Genomic DNA, 22,541 nt, shown 5'->3' on the forward strand with positions numbered 1-22,541 from the left:
AGAAGATGGAGGACTATCCTCTCTAACCCCTCCAGTACACGGCAAGATGATGACTATCCTCTATAACACCCTCCAGTACATGGTAAGATGGAGGCTATCTCTCTAACCCCTCAGTACACGGCAAGATGGAGTACTATCCTCTATAACCCCTCCAGTACATGGTAAGATGGAGGACTATCCTCTCTAACCCCTTCCAGTACACGGCAAGATGGAGGACTATCCTCTCTAACCCCCTCTAGTACATGGTAAGATGGAGGACTATCCTCTCTAACCCCCTCCAGTACATGGTAAGATGGAGGACTATCCTCTCTAACCCCCTCCAGTACAGGCAAGATGGAGTACTATCCTCTATAACCCCTCCAGTACATGGTAAGATGGAGGACTATCCTCTCTAACCCCTTCCAGTACACGGCAAGATGGAGACTATCCCTCTAACCCCCTCCAGTACATGGCAAGATGGAGGACTATCCTCTCTAACCCCCTCCAGTACATGGTAAGATGGAGGACTATCTTCTCTAACCCCCTCCATACATGTAAGATGGAGGACTATCCTAAATACCCCTCCAGTACATGGTAAGATGGAGCACTATCCTCTCTAACCCTCCCAGTACATGGCAAGATGGAGGACTATCCTCTAACCCCCTCCAGCACATGGTAAGATGGAGGACTATCCTCTCTAACCCCTCCAGTACATGGTAAGATGGAGGACTATCCTAAATATCCCCTCCAGTACATAGTAAGATGGAGGACTATCCTCTCTAACCCCCTCCAGTACATGGTAAGATGGGGACTATCCTCTAACCCCTCCAGTACATGGTAAGATGGAGGACTATCCTCTATAACCCCTCCAGTACATGGTAAGATGGAGGACTATCCTCTAATCCCCTCCAGTACATGGGTAAGATGGAGGACTATCCTCTCTAACCCCCTCCAGTACATGGCAAGATGGAGGACTATCCTCTCTAACCCCCTCCAGTACATGGCAAGATGGAGGACTATCCTCTATAACCCCTCCAGTACATGGTAAGGTGGAGGACTATCCTCCTACCCCTCCAGTACATGGTAAGATGGAGGACTATCCTCTATAACCCTCTCCAGGAAACTGTTGATCTGCAAGACACCTATAAACCACAACATAGAGATAAAGAACACAGTCAACAGAGACAGACAGACACTTGTCTACTTTACATTGTAGAGAAATATAAACACTTGAAACTAGGAGAGGCTATTTTCAGGAAAGGCTGTTGGCCCGAGGGATTAACGTTAATGTCCCGGACCCGAGGGATTAACGTTAATGTCCGGGCCCGAGGGATTAACGTTAATGTCCCGGGCCCGAGGGGAAATTTGTTTTAGGCCGGGATTCAATCCGATCGCACTTTGCCAGCTAGGCACCTTTTAAAGGCAATGTTTCCGTGTTTCACATTCAAAGTAACGCTGCATATGTCAGCTTAATCYGSCGTAAGCMCGCTGTAACACATATCTACCACTGATCGGATTGAATCTGCTGTTAATAACCAGTGTACTGATGACGGTAAATGTCTACCTGGCTGTTCCAGTCAGACTGTTCTTGAAGAGCAGACCATGCTYACTGAGCAGCTTGTTGTTTGGCCTCTTTGGCTGTCTTACCCAAACCATCTGGATATTCTCTGTTGTCAATCAATACTTTATAAACAAATCTGTGTGGGGACAAAATAGGTCATATTTTTTTCAGTGACATTTAATGACAGTTGGGATATGATCTTCTCATAGTGTCTGTAGACTCACTGAGGGTTGTGTGATGGTCCGCTCTTCTCCACTAGTTTAAAGTCAAGAGGTAGTTTGGTTTTCTGACAGTAGTGGTTGAGTATGCCTATGAAGTTGGTCTCTGTTGTAATGAAGCTGTATTGTTCTGGTACATTCTGTTCTGGACTCATGGTCATGTGTTCAACCTTCTCACTGGAAGACAAAAGAAATCAAAACACAATGTTTATGCCAGGCTGCTAATTATGTGACAGATATGCTTCAACAACAGCTACGGCTGATTTACAGACGACTACAGCTACGGCTGATTTACAGACGACTACAGCTACGGCTGATTTACAGACGACTACAGCTACGGCTGATTTTACCAGACGACTACAGCTATGGCTGATTTAAAGACGACTACGCTACGGCTGATTTACAGACGACTACAGCTATGGCTGATTTAAAAGACGACTACAGCTACGGCTGATTTACAGACGACTACAGCTACGGCTGATTTACAGACGGCTACAGCTACGGCAGATTAACAGACGACTACAGCTACGGCTGATTTACAGACGACTACAGCTATGGCTGATTTAAAGACGACTACAGCTACGGCTGATTTACAGACGACTACAGCTACGGCTGATTTACAGACGACTACAGCTACGGCTGATTTACAGACGGCTACAGCTACGGCAGATTAACAGACGACTACAGCTACGGCTGATTAACAGACGACTACAGCTACGGCTGATTTACAGACGACTACAGCTACGGCCGTTAACAGACGACTACAGCTCGGCCGATTTACAGACGACTACAGCTCGGCCGATTTACAGACGACTACAGTACGGCCGATTAACAGACGACTACAGCTACGGCTGATTTACAGACGACTACAGCTACGGCCGATTTACAGACGACTACAGCTACGGCTGATTTACAGACGACTACGGCTACGGCCGATTTACAGACGACTCCACTACGGCTGATTAACAGACGACTACGCTACGGCTGATTTACAGACGACTACAGCTACGGCTGATTTACAGACGACTACGGCTACGGCTGATTTACAGACGACTACAGCTACGGACGATTTACAGACGAACTACGCTACGGACGATTTACAGACGACTACAGCTACGGCTGATTTACAGACGACTACAGCTACGGCTGATTTACAGACGACTACGGCTACGGCTGATTTAACAGACGACTACAGCTACGGCTGATTCCAGACGACTACGGCTACGGCTGATTTACAGACGACTACAGCTACGGACGATTTACAGACGACTACAGCTACGGACGATTTACAGACGACTACAGCTACGGCTGATTTACAGACGACTACAGCTACGGCTGATTTACAGACGACTACGGCTACGGCTGATTAACAGACGACTACAGCTACGGCTGATTTACGACGACTACAGCTACGGCTGATTTACAGACGACTACGGCTACGGCTGATTAACAGACGACTACAGCTACGGCTGATTTACAGACGACTACAGCTACGGCTGATTTACAGACGACTACAGCTACGGACGATTTACAGACGACTACAGCTACGGCTGATTTACAGACGACTACGGCTACGGCTGATTTACGACGACTACGGCTACGGCTGATTTACAGACGACTACGGCTACGGCTGATTTACAGACGACTACGGCTACGGCTGATTTACAGACGACTACGGCTACGGCTGATTTACAGACGACTACAGCTACGGACGATTTACAGACGACTACGGCTACGGCGTATTACAGACGACTACGGCTACGGCTGATTAACAGACGACTACAGCTAGGCTGATTTACAGACGACTACAGCTACGGCTGATTTACAGACGACTACAGCTACGGACGATTTACAGACGACTACAGCTACGGCTGATTAACAGACGACTACAGCTACGGCTGATTTACAGACGACTACAGCTACTGCTGAGTTACTGACGACTACAGCTACGGCTGATTTACAGACGACTACAGCTACGGCTGATTAACAGACGACTACAGCTACGGCTGATTAACAGACGACTACAGCTATGGCTGATTTACAGACGACTACAGCTACGGCTGATTTACAGACGACAACAGCTACGGCTGATTTACAGACGACTACAGCTACGGCTGATTTACAGACGACTCAGCTACGGCTGATTTACAGACGACTACAGCTACGGCTGATTTACAGACGACTACAGCTACGGCTGATTAACAGACGACTACAGCTACGCTGATTACAGACGACTAAGCTACGGCTGATTTACAGACGACTACAGCTACGGCTGATTTACAGACGACTACAGCTACGGTGATTTACAGACGACTACAGCTACGGCTGATTTACAGACGACTACGCTAGCGCTATTTACAGACGACTACAGCTACGGCTGATTAACAGACGACTACGGCTACGGCTGATTTACAGACGACTACGGCTACGGACGATTTACAGACGACTACAGCTACGGACGATTTACAGACGACTACAGCTACGGCTGATTTACAGACGACTACAGCTACTGCTGAGTTACTGACGACTACAGCTACGGCTGATTTACAGACGACTACAGCTACGGCTGATTAACAGACGACTACAGCTACGGCTGATTAACAGACGACTACAGCTACGGCTGATTAACAGACGACTACAACTACGGCAGATTAACAGACGACTACAGCCACGGCCGATTTACAGACGACTACAGCCACGGCCGATTTACAGACGACTACAGCTCGGCCGATTTACAGACGACTACAGCTACGGCTGATTTACAGACGACTACAGCTACGGCTGATTTACAGACGACAACCAGTCTACCGGCTTGATTTACAGACGACTACAGCTACGGCTGATTTACAGACGACTACAGCTACGGCTGATTTACAGACGACTACAGCTACGGCTGATTACTTGATAATATATGCACTGGAGACTTCGAAGAAAAATAAAATAAAGAAATGTTTTGTCTTACCTGAGGACCACAACCTTTGGATTCAATTCCTCCTTGTGTTTTCCAGTTGTGCTATTGCAGTTTTCATCTACAGTCTTGGAAATAAAACATTGTTTACTTCTCCACTATCATTAAATAACATTTAGATTGCATATCCTATCGTGAGATATAGTGTGTCTACGGTGTGGCCTTACCCCTGTAGTCTGACTACTGCCATTTAACTCCAGATAAACCTGCATTGCTGCTTCCTCCTTAGCRTCCTTCTTCGTGTTCCCAAAGCACTCTGGGTATTCTTTCTCACCTACCACATACCTACAGCATCTGACATACAACATACACACACACACACACCTTTAGTTTTGGATATGACCCTTTGCAATGGCGATGTTAGTGAATAACTTCAGAGTACTGTATGAAGTGTTACTGTGAGGTGTTGTTGGGTCCAACACGTGTTTCTTCCAAAGCCTTTATAGACAGCTTGTACTTATGGCTGTGTTCATTCAGCCAGCACACGTATTTGGGCTGGGGGATAACTGCTTGGACAGGAGGGGCTGGAGACGGAGCCGGTGACGGAGGACATGAAACAGACTGTTGGAAAAACATTACGCAGGCCGTCAGGTCTCAAACTGTATGTTTGATGCTCCAAAAGTCGATATATTCTGTAACTAAACATTAACATATGATAGTACGGTCTTTGTCAATCAAAATGTCACCAGGGACTGTATTTCAGAGTAGGAGTGCTGAGCTAGATCCAGTTCAGCCTTTTACGTCACAATTAATAATGTTATATGGACAGGTGGACCTGATCCTAGATCAGCACTCTGTGATGCTTGATACATACGGCCCGGGTCAACGCCTGTTACCATCAGTAGAATAAAAAGAAAAGGCTGTTCTTACAGCATCCTTCTGCTCTGTCGTCTCCATCATGCCAGCCAGAGCATGTTTAGCAGCATTCTGTCTGGCCACTTTCTTGTTCCTTCCAACCCCGTTAGGATAGGCTTGGCCCTTAATCACCACCCTCACAGTGAAGCTGGGGGAAAGGGGGGAATGTTTAAGGCAATGTTTAAGGCAATAATTAATGAATCAATTACTGAATGATTGAATTAAATGAATTAATTGTTTCATGATTACAGTACAAACTACATTTTAGTCATTTAGCAGACGCTCTTACTCAAAGCAACTACAGTAGGTGAGACCATCTTAAGGTAACTAGGTGGGACCATCTTCAGGTAACTAGGTGGAACCATCTTCAGGTAACTAGGTGGGACATCTTCAGGTAACTAGGTGGGACCATCTTCAGGTATCTAGGTGGGACATCTTCAGGTATCTAGGTGGGACATCTTCAGGTATCTAGGTGGGACATCTTCAGGTATCTAGGTGGGACCATCTTAAGGTAACTAGGTGAGACCATCTTAAGGTAACTACAGTACTGTGAAAGTCTCGTGGTGGAGGTCGACGACCCGGATGTCGGAGTGGGGGCCGTCCTGTCCCAGCGTTCTACCCAGGACCAAAAGCTGCACCCCTGCACTTTTCTCTCCCATCGTCTTACCCCCGCTGAGAGGAACTATGATGTGGGTAATCGAGTACTCCTTGCTGTCAAGATGGCATTGGAGGAGTGGAGACACTGGTTGGAGGGYGCGGAACACCCARTCTTATTGTGAACCGACCATAAGAACCTGGAATATCTCCGCACCTCCAAGCGCCTCAACTCTAGGCAGSCTCGTTGGGCRCTGTTATTCACTTGTTTCAATTTCACTCTCTCCTACCGRCCGGGGTCCAAGAATGTGAAACCTGACGCACTCTCACATTTGTATAMCCCTGCTGCTACTCCGTCTGACRCCGAGACCAGCCTCCCTACRTCCTGTCCAGCGGCTGCAGTCGTCTGGGGTATAGAGAGCCTGGTCTGTAAGGTGCAGCATTCCTAGCCAGAACCCGATAGGGGATCCGGCCAACCGGATGTTTGTCCCGGACTCTGCCCGTTCCCCGGTCCTGAAATGASCGCATTCCTCAAGACTGACCTGCCATCCAGTCTCCCGTCAGACCCTGGCTTTCATCCGACGATGCTTTTGGTTACTTCCATGGTTCCTGGAAAGCCACCGCATTTGTCTCCGCATTCGTCGCCGCCTGCACTGTGTGTGCACAAAATAAGACTGAGGCARGCTCTGGCTGGCCTTCTCCAAGCGCTCCCTGTTCCTCACRGCCCCTGGTCCCATATATCCCTGGACTTTGTTARGGGTCTTCCTCCGTCAGATGACAACACCCRGATCCTGAAGGTGGTGGATTGGTTTTCTAAAGCCGCCCATATATCCCCCTTCCTAAGTTGCCTTCAGTCAAGGAGACGGCTCAGCTCATGGTGCAACACGTCTTCCGGATCCATGGATCCAGTCGACATGATCTCTGATCACGGTCCTCAGTTCTCGACCCAGTTCTGGAAGGCGTTCTGAAACCTCATTGGGTCATAGGCCAGCCTGTCCTCTGGTTTTAACCCTCAATCTAACGGCCAGTCGGAGCGAGCCTATCAGGAGCTGGAGAKTGCTCTTCGTTGCCTCGTCTCCGCCAACCCCACCATACGCCCGTACACCTTTCCCTGCTCGGCTACTGGTCTCTCGCCCTTTGAGTGTTCCTTGGGATATCAGCCCACCYCTCTTCCCTGAGCAAGAGGAAGAAGTCAGCATACCTTCTGCCCAGATGTTCATCCGCCGCTGTCGCRYTACCTGGAAGAGAGCCCTGGCCGCTCATCTGAAGACCACATCCAGGTATCGGCGACAGACGGATCGCCCCCAGACCCTTGCTCCCCGCTATCAGCTTGGGCACAGGATATAGCTTTCCACTCGGGACCTGCACCTTATAAAGACTTCCTCATATTTGTTCWCCTGTTCTATTGGTTTTCATTCAACTTTCTTTCATTGTCTAGCAGCCAAAGGCATTATCCRAGTRYTATTAGCAAKCKYTGATAGTCGTTGCATCTTTAGATCTCCCCRCTTTKTAAATTTTGAACAGATATTTCCATCTCTGTCCGTGAAACCGCTCGCATGTGCGGTGCGCATTTGACATTTTCAGTGTTTTCCTGCAAATTGCATTTTGGAACATTTGTGCGTTTACCCACRGAAAAGAAAGGGSGTATACCTGGGTATAGCCTACACTACACCACTGAGGGTGAAGTTGGGGGAAAGGTGGAAATTTAAGGCCGATACTCAGAGGGAATATATGAATACATGAATACTGTAGTGTACTAACTACAGAATACTATGTATGAGTATGACATTATTGTAATGTCACAGTGGTCATCATGACAATCTGATTAAAATGTAACTCAATAGTAGGAAGGTGTTCCTAATGTTTAGTATACTCAGTGCCTTCAGAAAGTATTGACACCCTTTGACTTTTTCCCACGTTTTGTCGCGTTACAAAAGTGGGATTAAAATGGATTTAATTTTTTTTAACAATCTACAACAAAATACTCTGAAATGTCAAAGTGGAATAAAAGTTCTAACATTTGTAAAAGAAAATGTAAGAAAAATAAAACACTATATCTTAATTAGATAAGTATTCAACCCCCCTGAGTCAATACATTACAATCACCTTTAGCAGCGATTACAGCTGTGAGTCTTTCTGGGTAAGTCTCTAAGAGCCTTGCACATCTGAATTGCGCAAACTTTGCCCATTATTATTTTCTAAATTCTTCAAGCTCTGTCACATTGGTTGTTGATCATTGCTAGACAACCATTTTCAGGTCTTGCTATAGATTTTCAAGTAGATTTAGGTCAAAACTGTAACTCGGCCACTCAGGAACTTTCACTGTCTTGTTGGTAAGCAACTCCAGTGTAGATTTGGCCTTGTGTTTTAGGTTATTGTCCTGCTGAAAGGTGAATTCATCTCCCAGTGTCTGATTTTGCCTGTGCTTAGTTCCATTCAGTTTATTTTTATCCTGAAAAACTCCCCAGTCAAAGATTGCAAGAATACCCATAACATGATGCAGCCACCACTATGCTTGAAAATATGGAGAGTGGTACTCATTAATGTGTTGTATTGGATTTATCCCAAATATAACCCCTTGTTATCAGAAAAAATTTGAATTGCTTTGCCACATTTTTTGCAGATTTACTTTAGTGCCTTGTTGCAAACAGGATGCATGTTTTGAAATATTTTGATTGTGTACAGGCTTCCTTCTTTTCACTGTCATTTAGGTTAGTATTGTGGAGTAACTACAATGTTGTTGATCCATCCTCAATTTCCTCCTATCACAGCCAGTTTTACAGTCACCATTGGTCTCATGGTGAAATCCCTGAGCAGTTTCCTTCCTCTCCAGCAACTGAGTTAAGAAGGACACCTGTATCTTTGTAGTGACTGGGTGTATTGATACACCAGTGTAATTAATAACTTCACCGTGTGTCACGAATCCTGCCGAAGGTGGTTCCTCTTCCTGTTCGGGCGGCGCTCGGCGGTCGTCGTCGCCGGTCTACTAGCTGCCACCGATCCCCTTTTCTGTTTCAGTCAGTTTTGTCTGATTTGTTACACCTGTTTCTTGTTTGGGTTTTGATTTGGGCTATTTAAACCAGGTATGCCCGCCTGCTTTTGTGCGGGCTTGTTTTTCTGTTCATGTGTGTGTATTCTCGTGGACTATTTTCTCCGGACTGTTTGGTCCTGCTTTTGGGCTGGTTTAAGTGATGCGCCTTAGTGTTTGGCGTTACCGTTACTTGTTGTTCTGGATTAAAAGATCACGATTGAACTACCTCTGCTCTCTGCGCCTGACTCCTCCACCCACTACTCCTAGAAGTCGTGACGCCGTGCTCAAAGGGTTATTCAATGTCTTTGTGGTTGAATCTGTGTTTGAAATTCACTGCTTGTCTGAGGAACCTTACAGATAATTGTATGTGTGGGGTACAGAGATGAGGTAATCATGAAACATTATTGTTAAACACTATTAGAGCACTATTAGTCCATGGAACTTATGTGACTTGTTAAGTAAAGTTGTACTCCTATTTAGGATTACCATAACAAAGGGGTTGAATACTTATTGACCAATGACATTTCAGCTTTTCATTTTTTATTAACTTGTAAAAATGTCAAAAACCATAATTCCATTTTGACTTTATGGGGTAWTGTGTATAGAGAAGTGCTCTATTGAATCTATTTTAATGTCAGGCTGTAACAAAACAAGTCTAGGGGTGTGACTACTTTCTGAAGGCAATGCCAGCTATGCCAGTTCAATTGACTTACGTTTTAAGATGATCCGGTCCATCTGTACCAACCTCGTCAAACTTGATGTCAGAGATCCGTTTTCTCTGAGTATACTCCAACAGTTTGGAGATATAATTTGTGGAATCCATTTCTTATGATAGAATGTTGTTGAATCTGTCAGAKATAAAAGGGGAGAAAAACAAAGGAATATCAAATCAAGACAACAATTATATAAAATGATAAATGACACACAGTAACAAAGCTGGGGACTGGATTGATACGAGTAAGTTAGCTAATAAATCGATAGGCAAACAACATAGGGACACAAGCTCCTTATCAAAGGTGAGAGTGACCATGGCTGATTGTTTATTTATTGTTTGCCAATTGAACTTGAACTTTCTGCAACAAAGTCATAACATAGTGCTAATATCGTTTTCATAACTTCAGGGCCGTCCACACCAAGAACGAGAACTATAACTTCAGGGCCATCCACACCAAGAACGAGAACTATAACTTCAGGGCCATCAACCAAGAACGAGAACTATAACTTCAGGCCGTCCACACCAAAGAACGAGAACATATAACTTCAGGGCCGTCCACACCAAGAACGAGAAACTATACTTCAGGGCGTCCACACCAAGAACGAGAACTAAACTTCAGGGCGTCCACACCAAAAGAACGAGAACTATACTATAACTTAATAAGAACGAGTCCACACTACTAACTTCAGGGCCATCCACACCAAGAACGAGAACTATAACTTCAGGGCCATCCACACCAAGAACGAGACAAATACCTTCAGGGCGGTCCACACCAAGAACGAGAACTATAACTTCAGGGCCATCCACACCAAGAACGAGAACTATAAACTTCAGGGCCGTCCACACCAAGAACGAGAACTATAACTTCAGGGCCGTCCACACCAAGAACCAGACTATAACTTCAGGGCCGTCCACACAAGAACGAGAACTAGAACTTCAGGGCGGTCCACCCCAAGAACGAGAACTATAACTTCAGGGCCGTCCACACCAAAAACGAGAACTAGAACTTCAGGGCCGTCCACACACCAAGAACGAGACTATAACTTCAGGGCCGTCCACACAAGAACGAGAACTATAACTTCAGGGCCGTCCACACCAAGAACGAGAACAAATAACTTCAGGCCGTCCACACCAAGAACGAGAACTAGACTTCAGGCGTCACACCAAGAACGAGAACTATAACTTCAGGGCCGTCCACACCAAGACGAGAACTAGAACTTCAGGGCGCATCTACACCAAGAACGAGAACTATAACTTCAGGGCCGTCCACACCAAGAACGAGAACTAGAACTTCAGGGCCATCTACACCAAGAACGAGAACTAGAACTTCAGGCCGTCCACACCAAAGAACGAGAACTAGAACTTCAGGGCCGTCCACACCAAGAACGAGAACTATAACTTCAGGGCCGTCCAACCCAGAACGAGAACTAGAACTTCAGGGCGTCCACACCAAAAACCGAGAACTATAACTTCAGGGCCGTCACACCAAGAACGAGAACTATAACTTCAGGGCCGTCCACACACAAGAACGAGAACTATAACTTCAGGGCCGTCCACACCAAGAACGAGAACTATAACTTCAGGGCCTCCACACCAAGAACGAGAACTATAACTTCAGGGCCGTCCACACCAGAACGAGAACTATAACTTCAGGGCCATCCACACCAAGAACGAGAACTAGAACTTCAGGGCCGTCCACACCAGAACGAGAACTATAACTTCAGGGCCGTCCACACAGCAACTAGAACTTCAGGGCCGTCCACACCAAGAACGAGAACTAGAACTTCAGGCCGTCCACACCAAGAACGAGAACTATAACTCAGGGCCATCCACACCAAGAACGAGAACTATAACTTCAGGCCGTCCACACCAGAAGAGAACTATAACTTCAGGCGTCCACAAGAACGAGAACTATAACTTCAGGGCCGTCCACACCAAGAACGAGAACTATAACTTCAGGCCGTCCACACCAAGAACGAGAACTAACTTCAGGGCCATCACACCAAGAACGAGAACTATAACTTCAGGGCCGTCCACACCAAGAACGAGAACTATAACCTCAGGGCCGTCCACACCAAGAACGAGAACTAGAACTTCAGGGCGTCCACACCAAGAACGAGAACTATAACTTCAGGGCCGTCCACACAAGAACGGAACTATAACTTCAGGGCGTCCACACCAAGAACGAGAACTAAACTTCAGGGCCGTCCACACAAGAACGAGAACTATAACTTCAGGCCGTCCACACCAAGAACGAGAACTATAACTCAGGCGTCCACACCAGAACAGAACTATAACGATATAGATATTTTGGATCGTTCTAATTCAAGTGAACAGGAGCATTCACACTACAACGATAACCACAAAAAGGGTGGAGAACGATAACCAGAGCAATCGCTTGGATTACTTTCAGAGCCATTTCCCCCCCTGTCCCTTCCAATTAGAAACCATTGACCAGCAGTGGTGTAGTGCAGGGTATACCCACTTATGTTTCACTGGGCATTGCGTATACTCACTTCTTAATCCCCATGATGCGTATCAAAGTAATGGTCAGATCAGGGATATTGTCTCTGTATTGAAACAGGTCAGATCAGGGATATTGTCTCTGTGTATTGAAACAGGTCAGATCAGGGATATTGCCTCTGTGTATTGAAACAGGTCAGATCAGGGATATTGTCTCTGTGTATTGAAACAGGTCAGATCAGGGATATTGCCTCTGTGTATTGAAACAGGTCAGGTCAGGGATATTGTCTCTGTGTATTGAAACAGGTCAGGTCAGGGATATTGTCTATGCGTATTGAAACAGGTCAGATCAGGGATATTGTCTCTGCGTATTGAAACAGGTCAGATCAGGGATATTGCCTCTGCGTATTGAAACAGGTCAGGTCAGGGATATTGCCTCTGCGTATTGAAACAGGGAAGATCAGGAGATATTGCCTCTGTGTATTGAAACAGGTCAGGTCAGGTATATTGCCTCTGTGTATTGAAACAGGTCAGGTCAGGATATTGCCTCTGCGTATTGAAACAGGTCAGGTCAGGGATATTGCCTCTGCGTATTGAAACAGGTCAGGTCAGGGATATTGTCTCTGCGTATTGAAACAGGTCAGGTCAGGGATATTGTCTCTTGCGTATTGAAACAGGTCAGGTCAGGGATATTGTCTCTGCGTATTGAAACAGGTCAGGTCAGGGATATTGTCTCTGCGTATTGAAACAAGGTCGGTATTGTGGTGAAATGGAAGAGGAAACACTATGTAACTATTGTGACCTCAAGAGAATTGAGAAATGAAACTCATTTTATCCTCTATTGCCCTTTCTACCACGATATACGCTTCCTCTTATTGCAGATATACCCTGGCATTATGTGGCTGAGTGATTAGGAGACAGACCACCAGATAGACCCTGGCATTATGTGGCTGAGTGATTAGGAGACAGACCACCAGATAGACCCAGGCATTATGTGGCTGAGTGATTAGGAGACAGACCACCAGATAGACCCTGGCATTATGTGGCTGAGTGATTAGGAGACAGACCACCAGATGACCCTGGCATTATGTGGCTGAGTGATTAGGAGACAGACCACCAGATAGACCCTGGCATTATGTGGCTGAGTGATTAGGAGACAGACCACCAGATAGACCCTGGCATTATGTGGCTGAGTGATTAGAGAGACACTGAAATGTTTTTTTTGTTCATTGTGTATTTCCGTTTGCAGAATATTTACATAAAGCCTGGAATAAAAGAAAAAGCTAACTATAATTAAATAACAAAAAATATGTATCTTCTATGTGGTAAACGGTACATGTGTATATAGATTGTATATAGACTTATCTCCCACAGGAACCTTCTCTTTGTGCCAGACTGGGTTCAAATGCAATTCTGGAGATGGTAAACTGTCGAGAATGGACCTATGACTAATCAAGTAAAATAATGCCCTTGTCTAAAAATGTAGGCCTAATCAATGTTGGAGATTGCATGCCCGGGGGACTGCAGAGCACAACCTGGAGGATGGACAGATCTGCCATTTCATTATCTGGCAACTTATTTCTTTCATTTTGACAGGTTATATTTATAGCCCTACTGTTTAGCTACACATGGTTCTATATAGTACCACATATGGGTTCTTTGGCTTGTAACCATAGGAGAAACCCTTTTGGGGCTATATAGAACCCTTTTTGGGGCTACATAAAACCCTATTTGGGGCTATATAGAACCCTTTTTGGGGTTATATAAACCTATTTGGGCTATATAGAACCCTATTTGGGGCTATATAGAACCCTATTTGGGCTATATAGAACCCTTTTTGGGGTTATATAAAACCCTATTTAGGGCTATATAGAACCTATTTGGGGCTATATAGAACCCTTTTGGGGATATAATAGAACCCTATTTGGGGTATATGAACCTATTTGGGGCTATATAGAACCCTTTTGGGGTTATATAGAACCCTATTTGGGGCTATATAGAACCCTATTTGGGGCTACATTGAACCCTATTTGGGGCTATATAAAACCCTATTTGGGGCTATATAGAACCCTATTTGGGGCTATATAGAACCCTATTTGGGGCTATATAGAACCCTTTTGGGGCTACATAGAACCCTTTTTGGGGTTATAGAACCCTTTTTGGGGTTATATAAAACCCTATTTGGGGCTACATTGAACCCTATTTGGGGCATATAAGAACCCTATTTGGGGCTATATAAGACCCTTTTTGGGGCTATATAGAACCCTTTTTGGGGCTATATAGAACCCTTTTTGGGGTAATATAAAACCCTATTTGGGGCTACATTGAACCCTATTTGGGGCTATATAGAACCCTATTTGGGGCTATATAGAACCCTTTTTGGGGTAATATAAAACCCTATTTGGGGCTACATTGAACCCTATTTGGGCTATATAGAACCCTATTTGGGGCTATATAGAACCTTTTGTGGCTATATAGAACCCTTTTGGGGCTATATAGAACCCTATTTGGGGCTATATAGAACCTATTGGGGCTATATAGAACCCTTTTGGGGCTACATACAAACTTTTTGGGGCTATATAGAACCTATTTGGGGCTATATAGAACCCTTTTTGGAGCTATATAGAACCCTTTTTGGGGCTACATTGAACCCTATTTGGGGCTATATAAAACCCTATTTGGGGCTATATAGAACCCTATTTTGGGCTATATAGAAACTTTTTTGGGGCTATATAGAACCTTTTTTGGGGCTATATAGAACCCTATTTGGGGCTATATAAAACCCTATTTGGGGCTACATTGAACCCTATTTGGGCTATATAGAACCCTATTTGGGGCTATATAGAACCCTTTTTGTGGCTATATAGAACCCTTTTAGGGGTTATATAAAACCCTATTTGGGGCTATATAGAACCCTTTTTGGGGCTATATAGAACCCTATCTGGGGCTATATAGAACCCTATTTGAGGCTATATAGAACCCTTTTTGGGGCTACATAAAACCCTTTTTGGGGCTATATAGAACCCTATTTGGGGCTATATAGAACCCTTTTTGGGGCTACATAAAACCCTTTTTGGGCTACATAGAACCCTTTTTGGGGCTATATAGAACCCTATTTGGGGCTACATAGAACCCTATCTGGGGCTATATAGAACCATTTTTGGGGCTACATAAAACCCTTTTTGGGGCTACATAAAACCCTTTTTGGGCTACATAGAACCCTATTTGGGGCTATATAGAACCCTTTTTGGGGCTATATAGAACCCTATTTGGGGCTACATTGAACCCTATTTGGGGCTATATAGAACCCTTTTGGGGCTACATAAAACCCTTTTTGGGGTTATATAGAACCCTTTTTGGGCTATATAGAACCCTATTTGGGGCTACATTGAACCCTATTTGGGGCTATATAAAACCCTATTTGGGGCTATATAGAACCCTTTTTGGGGCTACATAAAACCCTTTTTGGAGCTATATAGAACCCTATTTGGGGCTAATAAGAACCCTTTTTGGAGCTATATAGAACCTTTTTGGGGCTACATTGAACCCTATTTGGGGCTATATAAAACCCTATTTGGGGCTATATAGAACCCTATTTTGGGCTATATAGAACCTTTTTTGGGGCTATATAGAACCCTATTTGGGGCTATATAAAACCCTATTTGGGGCTACATTGAACCCTATTTGGGGCTATATAGAACCCTATTTGGGGCTATATAGAACCCTTTTTGTGGCTATATAGAACCCTTTTAGGGGTTATATAAAACCCTATTTGGGGCTATATAGAACACTTTTGGGGTTATATAAAACCCTATTGGGGCTACATAGAACCCTTTTTGGGGCTATATAGAACCCTTTTTGGGGTAATATAAAACCCTATTTGGGGCTACATTGAACCCTATTTGGGGCTATAGAACCCTATTTGGGGCTATATAGAACCCTTTTTGGGGCTATATAGAACACTTTTTGGGCTATATAGAACCCTTTTTGGGGTAATATAAAACCCTATTTGGGGTACATTGAACCCTATTGGGGGCTATATAGAACCCTATTTGGGGCTATATAGAACCCTTTTTGTGGCTATATAGAAACCCTTTTTGGGGTTATATAAAACCCTATTTGGGGCTACATAGAACCCTATTTGGGGCTACATAGAACCCATGATGGTTCAATAAAGAACTCTTTCCTAACATTCTATATTCTATGGTTATAACCATTTTTTATGGTTCTTTATAGAACCTTTATGGAGAAAAGTTATTTACAAAACCATTCTCAATCAGAAAGGTTCTTCATAAATCATTTTGATGAACCATACAAGMTTWTTTTTTATTTTTTATTCAGGTTAGCCATATTATATTGTTGAAATTCCATAGGTGTTATTATTGTGTTAAGTTGAATCAAGCAGCTTCCTCTGGAACAGCTGGAGGACCCTGAGGAGAGAACTGAGACCCACTGATTTAGTCAACCGTTCTCAATTGACTCAAGACCTTACAGTACATGAGTCAGTCACTGGCCATAGGTTTATGTAATATGTTAACGGCATTACGCAACATATTAAATCAACTGGAATGACACKTATTACTCATGGTTGCACATAAAGGTCTGCGCCCAAACCACTCCCTCAGATATTCCAATGAGCAACCTCACTAAAGAAGCAAAGAACCTTTTTTTGTGAAAAGGAAAGAATCGTTGAAGAGCTCAAAGGGTTCTTTGAGTCATTATGGTTCCACATAGAACCATCACCCTTCCTAAAGAACCCTTGAGGAACCCTCATGTTTTCCTATATGTAATGAATGGCCTAACGTCTAGCTAATATTTAACTTCTTCCTTCCGCTACGCAACTAGCCWTTCTCTCTTCCAGCTGGTCTTATGTGCAATAGGCTATACGGACTCAAACCTCTACTTTATTCATTTTCACGTGTAATCCCAGGAATAGCTACAATCCCAGGAATAGCTATCTTTTTTCATACTAGGCGATAATAGCCTTTTCTTGGAGAGAAAAAGTCTTGCTCTTGTTCATTGCTGAATGTAAAATAGGCCTAGTCCAAATGAACTGTCGGGTAAGGAAGGTTGGCTTCGTATCGTTCATAGCAATGGTTTTTAACTGTACCGCAGAAACAGAACGTGAATCACAGAAAATAGATATTGTGGTAGCAGCTGCAGAGAAGTACRTGGGTGTACGAGAGTTGGGTGTTTATTTGTTGTTTTTTATCACAAAGTATAATGGATTTATACTAGAGTCCAGTTGGGGACGATGACGCAACATATTGGATGCCAACCACCGTTAAATCCCACCGAAGAAGAACTCTCAAGGCGAAAGTTGAGAGAGCGTGCGTTGGGTGTGATCACTTTGGCCACAGACATTATATTGTTACACTGATGCWTTGCTAATGGTTGGACAGGTCAAACAGAGACATGAACACAMTGAAAGATAAGATCGAAAACAAATTGACATCAATCCGAAAAATGGAAATCAGTTGTGAATCAAGCAAGCACTGACATGATATAAAAGACGCGCAGGTTAAACAGCATATGTTGATGAATTGCTTCATTTAAATACGAGTTTCTATAATTTTTTTTCGTGACATGTGCATTGAAGTATTATTTGCAGTTCACACTATGACAACTTAACACACCCTAATGTAGTGAATCGTCTGTGTTACTTACCGCTTTATTAATAGGCCTTTTAGTGTGCAGTAGGACGCGTTGACCAGTGATCGGTGTAGAACGATACACGTTCCTCTAGTGTGGATGCTCTCTAACGTTGTATAGTTATGTATAATTTATTGTTATAGTTAGAGTCGTTGGCGTAGATGGTCCCCACAAGTGTTTGAATAATTACTGGCTGCACTGCTGTCAGTGTCCAGTCATCGCGCTTTACTTTCGTTTTGTGCTTCAAAKGAGAGGAAAAGTTTCTACAGAGGGGTAAAGGAAGAGAGATGCTCAACTCGGATGAAAATCCGTCCCCCTCCAGCAGGTTGCGTGAGTTGTTTTATGGAGGTCWATGCGAGTGTCGAATATGGTCAATAAAAAAAGTAATGGCTTATTTGTTACGTGAGATGTATTTGCTCGAATATAAATTTTGCAATGTTTAAATTGTTAAGAGTTTACTGATTTAAGTAGGACACGTGACATCACGGCAACTTTGGAAAAAAAACACTATTTCGGAATTTGTCTCGAGACGGCTATGCATATTCAGGAATTGAGGATAGTGGCATAGCGTCTCTCTCTATTGAATACAGGCGGTTGACGTTAAAAATCCAAAGAAAGGATAAYCGGGAGCTAGACAGCCCGCCGGTCCGCGTTGTGGACAACAACTCCCATTGTTAGGAAGGAGAGACGCGTATCTTGTCAGTATATCCATAATCTTTGGTTTCGATTTCCCGAACCCTACGTCATCAGTCAATATGGCTACTGGGCTGACGTCTATGTGTTGGATACAAATAATTATATTCCCCAAAATAAAACAAAACAAAACGAAATTCAGTTAGTAATGTGTATGTGAGAAGTTTTAGGTTAAACGAATAAGAAAAAAAGTATGTTTACATGCCAATAAATTGGTGAAAGTGCCAAACATATATTWTTTTAAACAGCTCCAAAAATTCTATCTGCATTTGCAATAAATGTTGCATCCTATTGAATGCAAAGTGTTAGATAAGGAGGCAAAGATCTCTACTTGGTGGTCTGTGGATGACATGGATGAATGAACCCTATGCAAATATCAAGTTTGCCTGTCAAATGTACAAATAACACAACCCACATTATAATCTAAATAACCTTTTAATTCATGGTTTCTGAATCATATAAAAAAAAGTGTTTTTCATTTATTAAACAAAAAACATGTTCAGGAAGAAAACACATCAAATGTCCTGTCTACATTATAAATAATACAAATTCACACGTTATAGGTCAAAACTCACCTATATATCATACAGGGGCAGATGTTATATGTATCAACCGGCTCAGAATAGGAATGTTGATCTAGGATCAGTCCCCCCCCCCTGTTCATGTAACCTTATTCATTGTGATCTAAAGAGAAAAATCCAAATCAGTACTCCTACAGAAACGCTTCATACACACAGCTTCTGATCCCATTCATAATCCCCCATATGTTAATGAATCCGACTGGCCGATGCCTCCAGTCTCTCCTGTAGATTATTCAGCAGCGGGTCAGTCATCGTGATCTGCAGCTGWGTRTCCAGGACAATTAGAACACAGATCCTCCTCATCTGTAGGTCACAAAACCGTGTAAGGTGGTATTCAATGTCTTACAATGGCCAGGGATGTTTTATTTAAGCGAGTAGGATTCATTCTTACCATTGTAAGCGGTCCCACACCATATGCAGTAAAAATGGACCCCTCTTAAATATGATGTCAGAATTTGTAGCTTGTCCAGTGACTAGAAAAGATCATTAAAACAGGGTTGTCACAGGAGGAACTTCAAAATAGTAATCTAGATTCAATTTATTCTTTCATCTAGATTTAATTCAACCATACTGTTTCATGCCATTATAACGTATATTCTTAATTCAACCATACTGTTTCATGCCATTATAACGTCTATTCTTTAACTGGCAACATCTTTCGTTTCTTTCCTGAGCTTCTATCGTATTCAAATTAAATGTACTAACAGTTAACTCATCCTCCTCCTCCACCTTGTCTTCTTTCTCCTCCTCCTCCTCCTCCTCCACCACCTTGTCTTCCTCTTCCTCCTCCTCCTCCTCCTCAACAACCAGTTTAGGCCAGTACCAGTCTTCTCTGGGTACCGGGACACCCTGTAGTTCAAAAGGAGAGTATGCAGTATAATCAGAGTTAAACATAAAAAGGCCTTGTCTTCTTCTTGTCAATAGAGTTGGTTTCAATGCAATTGGCAACAGATTTTCAGGCAAATATTGTAAAATCCACACATTTTCCACCAGAGGTGTGTTTCCACCAAATTGACTTTTTGCAGATAAAAGACTGTGTGTGTGTGTGTGTGTCTAACCTTCTGACTGTCCAGCTGCTCACAGGCTTTCTGACTCCTCCTGAGGTCCCCTTCAATCTTTTGCTCTTCCCTCTCTGTCCTCATCCTCACTCTGATGTAGAACACACGCACACAGCATTAGAACACAGAACATCAACATCATTAGAACACAGAACAGCATTAGAACACAGAACAGCATTAGAACACAGAACAGCATTAGAACACAGAACAGCATTAGAACACATTTGACCAGAGCCAATAGGGAATAGGGTGCCATTACACCAGAGCCAATAGGGAATAGGGTGCCATTAGACCAGAGCCAATAGGGAATAGGGTGCCATTNAGACCAGAGCCAATAGGGAATAGGCTGCCATTAGACCAGAGCCAATAGGGAATAGGCTGCCATTAGACCAGAGCCAATAGGGAATAGGGTGCCATCTGGGACTAGGTCTTTACCTGAAGTCCTCCAGGGACTGTTTCTCATTCTGTTGTTTGGCCCGGGCTTTCTGACGGTAATGTTCAAGTTCCTCCTCCGCTTTCCTCTTCTTCACTCCCTCCATGCCGATGCCCCCTCTGTCTGAGTGATACATAACCACAGGATGATGCAGTAGGTTTACAACCATTGCAATAACAGAAGGTTATGTTAGAGGTAATGTGTTAATTGCATTAGGTAGGCTACATCTCTTCAAAAAGGTAATGTTGATGCACGCACTGTTAATGTGTAGGTTAGAATTTACTTACATTTTGTCTTGGATATGAAAATAAATTCTCACCTGTTTTGATATTTAGTGGAATAGGTTCGACTCTTCCCGCCCCTGCAAGAGGGAATAAAGACAGGAATCAATACTTGAAGAAAATCTATCATGTGATGTCAGGTCTGATCATCATATTGTAACAACTTTATTCCAACACAGCGACCTCGTCAAGGGTTCACATCTCTTAGCGGAACTGCTAAGGTGTTGGGTTGACAGTACCAAAGTGCTGGGTTCAAGCCCCAGTCTGGACTACCCCCCTGACTTTGCTACAATACAAACTCCCATCACTAAAGAGACCTGACTGGCTTAGTTATTGTGATGTCTGGCCTAACTCCTAACTGAATACAATAAAGTCAGACATTTAATTCTGAGTTGAACTGATTCAGTTAAGAAGTAATATGATACATTCTGAGTTGAACTGGAGAGGACTAACCCTGCTTCCCCAGGCCTTGTCCAGCTTTGTAGCCCATCTTCTGCAGCAGAGCAAAGCCCTTGTTCTGGTTGCTGATGGTGCTGTGCTGTGCCATCTCTCTACTCTCCTGCTCCAACTCTTTAATAGTCTTCTGGCGGTTCTTAACGTTCTTCTCCTTGTGAAGAACCTCTTTCCTCAGGGCCTCCTTCACACGCTTCACCATCGGGATACCGGGCTTCACATCTGGTCTGCCAGGGAGATGGACACAGAGAGAACCTTGCACATAAATGGAGAACTTAGCTATAAACGGAACACACATGTAATAACCAGACAATAGACACTAAAGTATATTTTTTGAATATTCTTCTGTGGAATGTGTAACAAAATATGAGGTGAGACAGTCACCTGAGACCTGACGTGCAGGCTTTTGATCCAGCCAATTACTACTCCTACTTAAATGAATCAGCATGCCTTTGACTAGTTAGCTCGTTAGCTAAATCTGCCTCTCCAACATGTAGACCAAGCAGGAGACCAAGGTATTGTCGTCTTTATTCATTGCATTTCTATATGCAACGTTTGGCAACCGAACGTGGCTCCTATTCAACTGTGTAGCTAGCTAATTAGCTACGTTAACTAGTGTTACAGTAACTAGCTAGCTAATGGTACCCATCATCACAAATCCACACACTGATGTAGCCGTTAGTTACAATTTATTTCCTCACCGTACGGAAACTGAAGAAAAACAACTCACATTTGACTGAGAAAGGCATCAGACATATAATCATCTTCGTCTTCAGCCATTATTGACTTGTAAAACCAAACAAGTGGACTATTATTGTTCAGCTGTCTTTCACCTTCTCTCGGTCGTCACTAACGTTAGTTAGTTACCACATCCACAATGTCATAATCAGCTAAACCCCGCCTATTTCTACAATTAATCTTCTTAAAATTAGATTTTAAAGATAACCTTAAACACACCAAGTTACTGACTTTATGCCTAACCCTAACATTGAATTAAGACCAAAAA

At 43.6% G+C, this 22,541-nt stretch overlaps 1 protein-coding gene and 1 pseudogene across 2 annotated transcripts; both read right to left on the reverse strand.

Annotated features, from left to right (window-relative positions):
* Window positions 1-18,294, reverse strand: part of LOC112073823 (interferon-induced, double-stranded RNA-activated protein kinase-like) — a 44,623-nt pseudogene extending 26,329 nt beyond the window's left edge.
* An 851-nt stretch (window positions 18,295-19,145) lies between these two features.
* Window positions 19,146-22,414, reverse strand: gpatch11 (G patch domain containing 11). Of its 2 annotated transcripts, none has more exons than XM_024141062.2 (8): window positions 22,266-22,414; window positions 21,536-21,762; window positions 21,121-21,162; window positions 20,804-20,924; window positions 20,369-20,459; window positions 20,016-20,159; window positions 19,702-19,783; window positions 19,146-19,613 (listed from the first exon to the last, which is right to left on the reverse strand). In XM_024141062.2, the coding sequence occupies exons 1-8, from the start codon at window positions 22,313-22,315 to the stop codon at window positions 19,555-19,557; spliced, it is 816 nt and encodes a 271-aa protein (XP_023996830.1). In that variant the 5' UTR covers window positions 22,316-22,414; the 3' UTR covers window positions 19,146-19,554. The 2 variants fall into 2 exon arrangements, with proteins under 2 accessions (XP_023996830.1, XP_023996829.1); XM_024141061.2 differs by having other exon boundaries at window positions 21,536-21,790; window positions 22,266-22,390.
* Window positions 22,415-22,541: the final 127 nt, after the last annotated feature.

Source organism: Salvelinus sp. IW2-2015, unplaced genomic scaffold (assembly GCF_002910315.2).
Source record: "Salvelinus sp. IW2-2015 unplaced genomic scaffold, ASM291031v2 Un_scaffold2384, whole genome shotgun sequence".
Lineage (NCBI taxonomy): Eukaryota > Metazoa > Chordata > Actinopteri > Salmoniformes > Salmonidae > Salvelinus > Salvelinus sp. IW2-2015.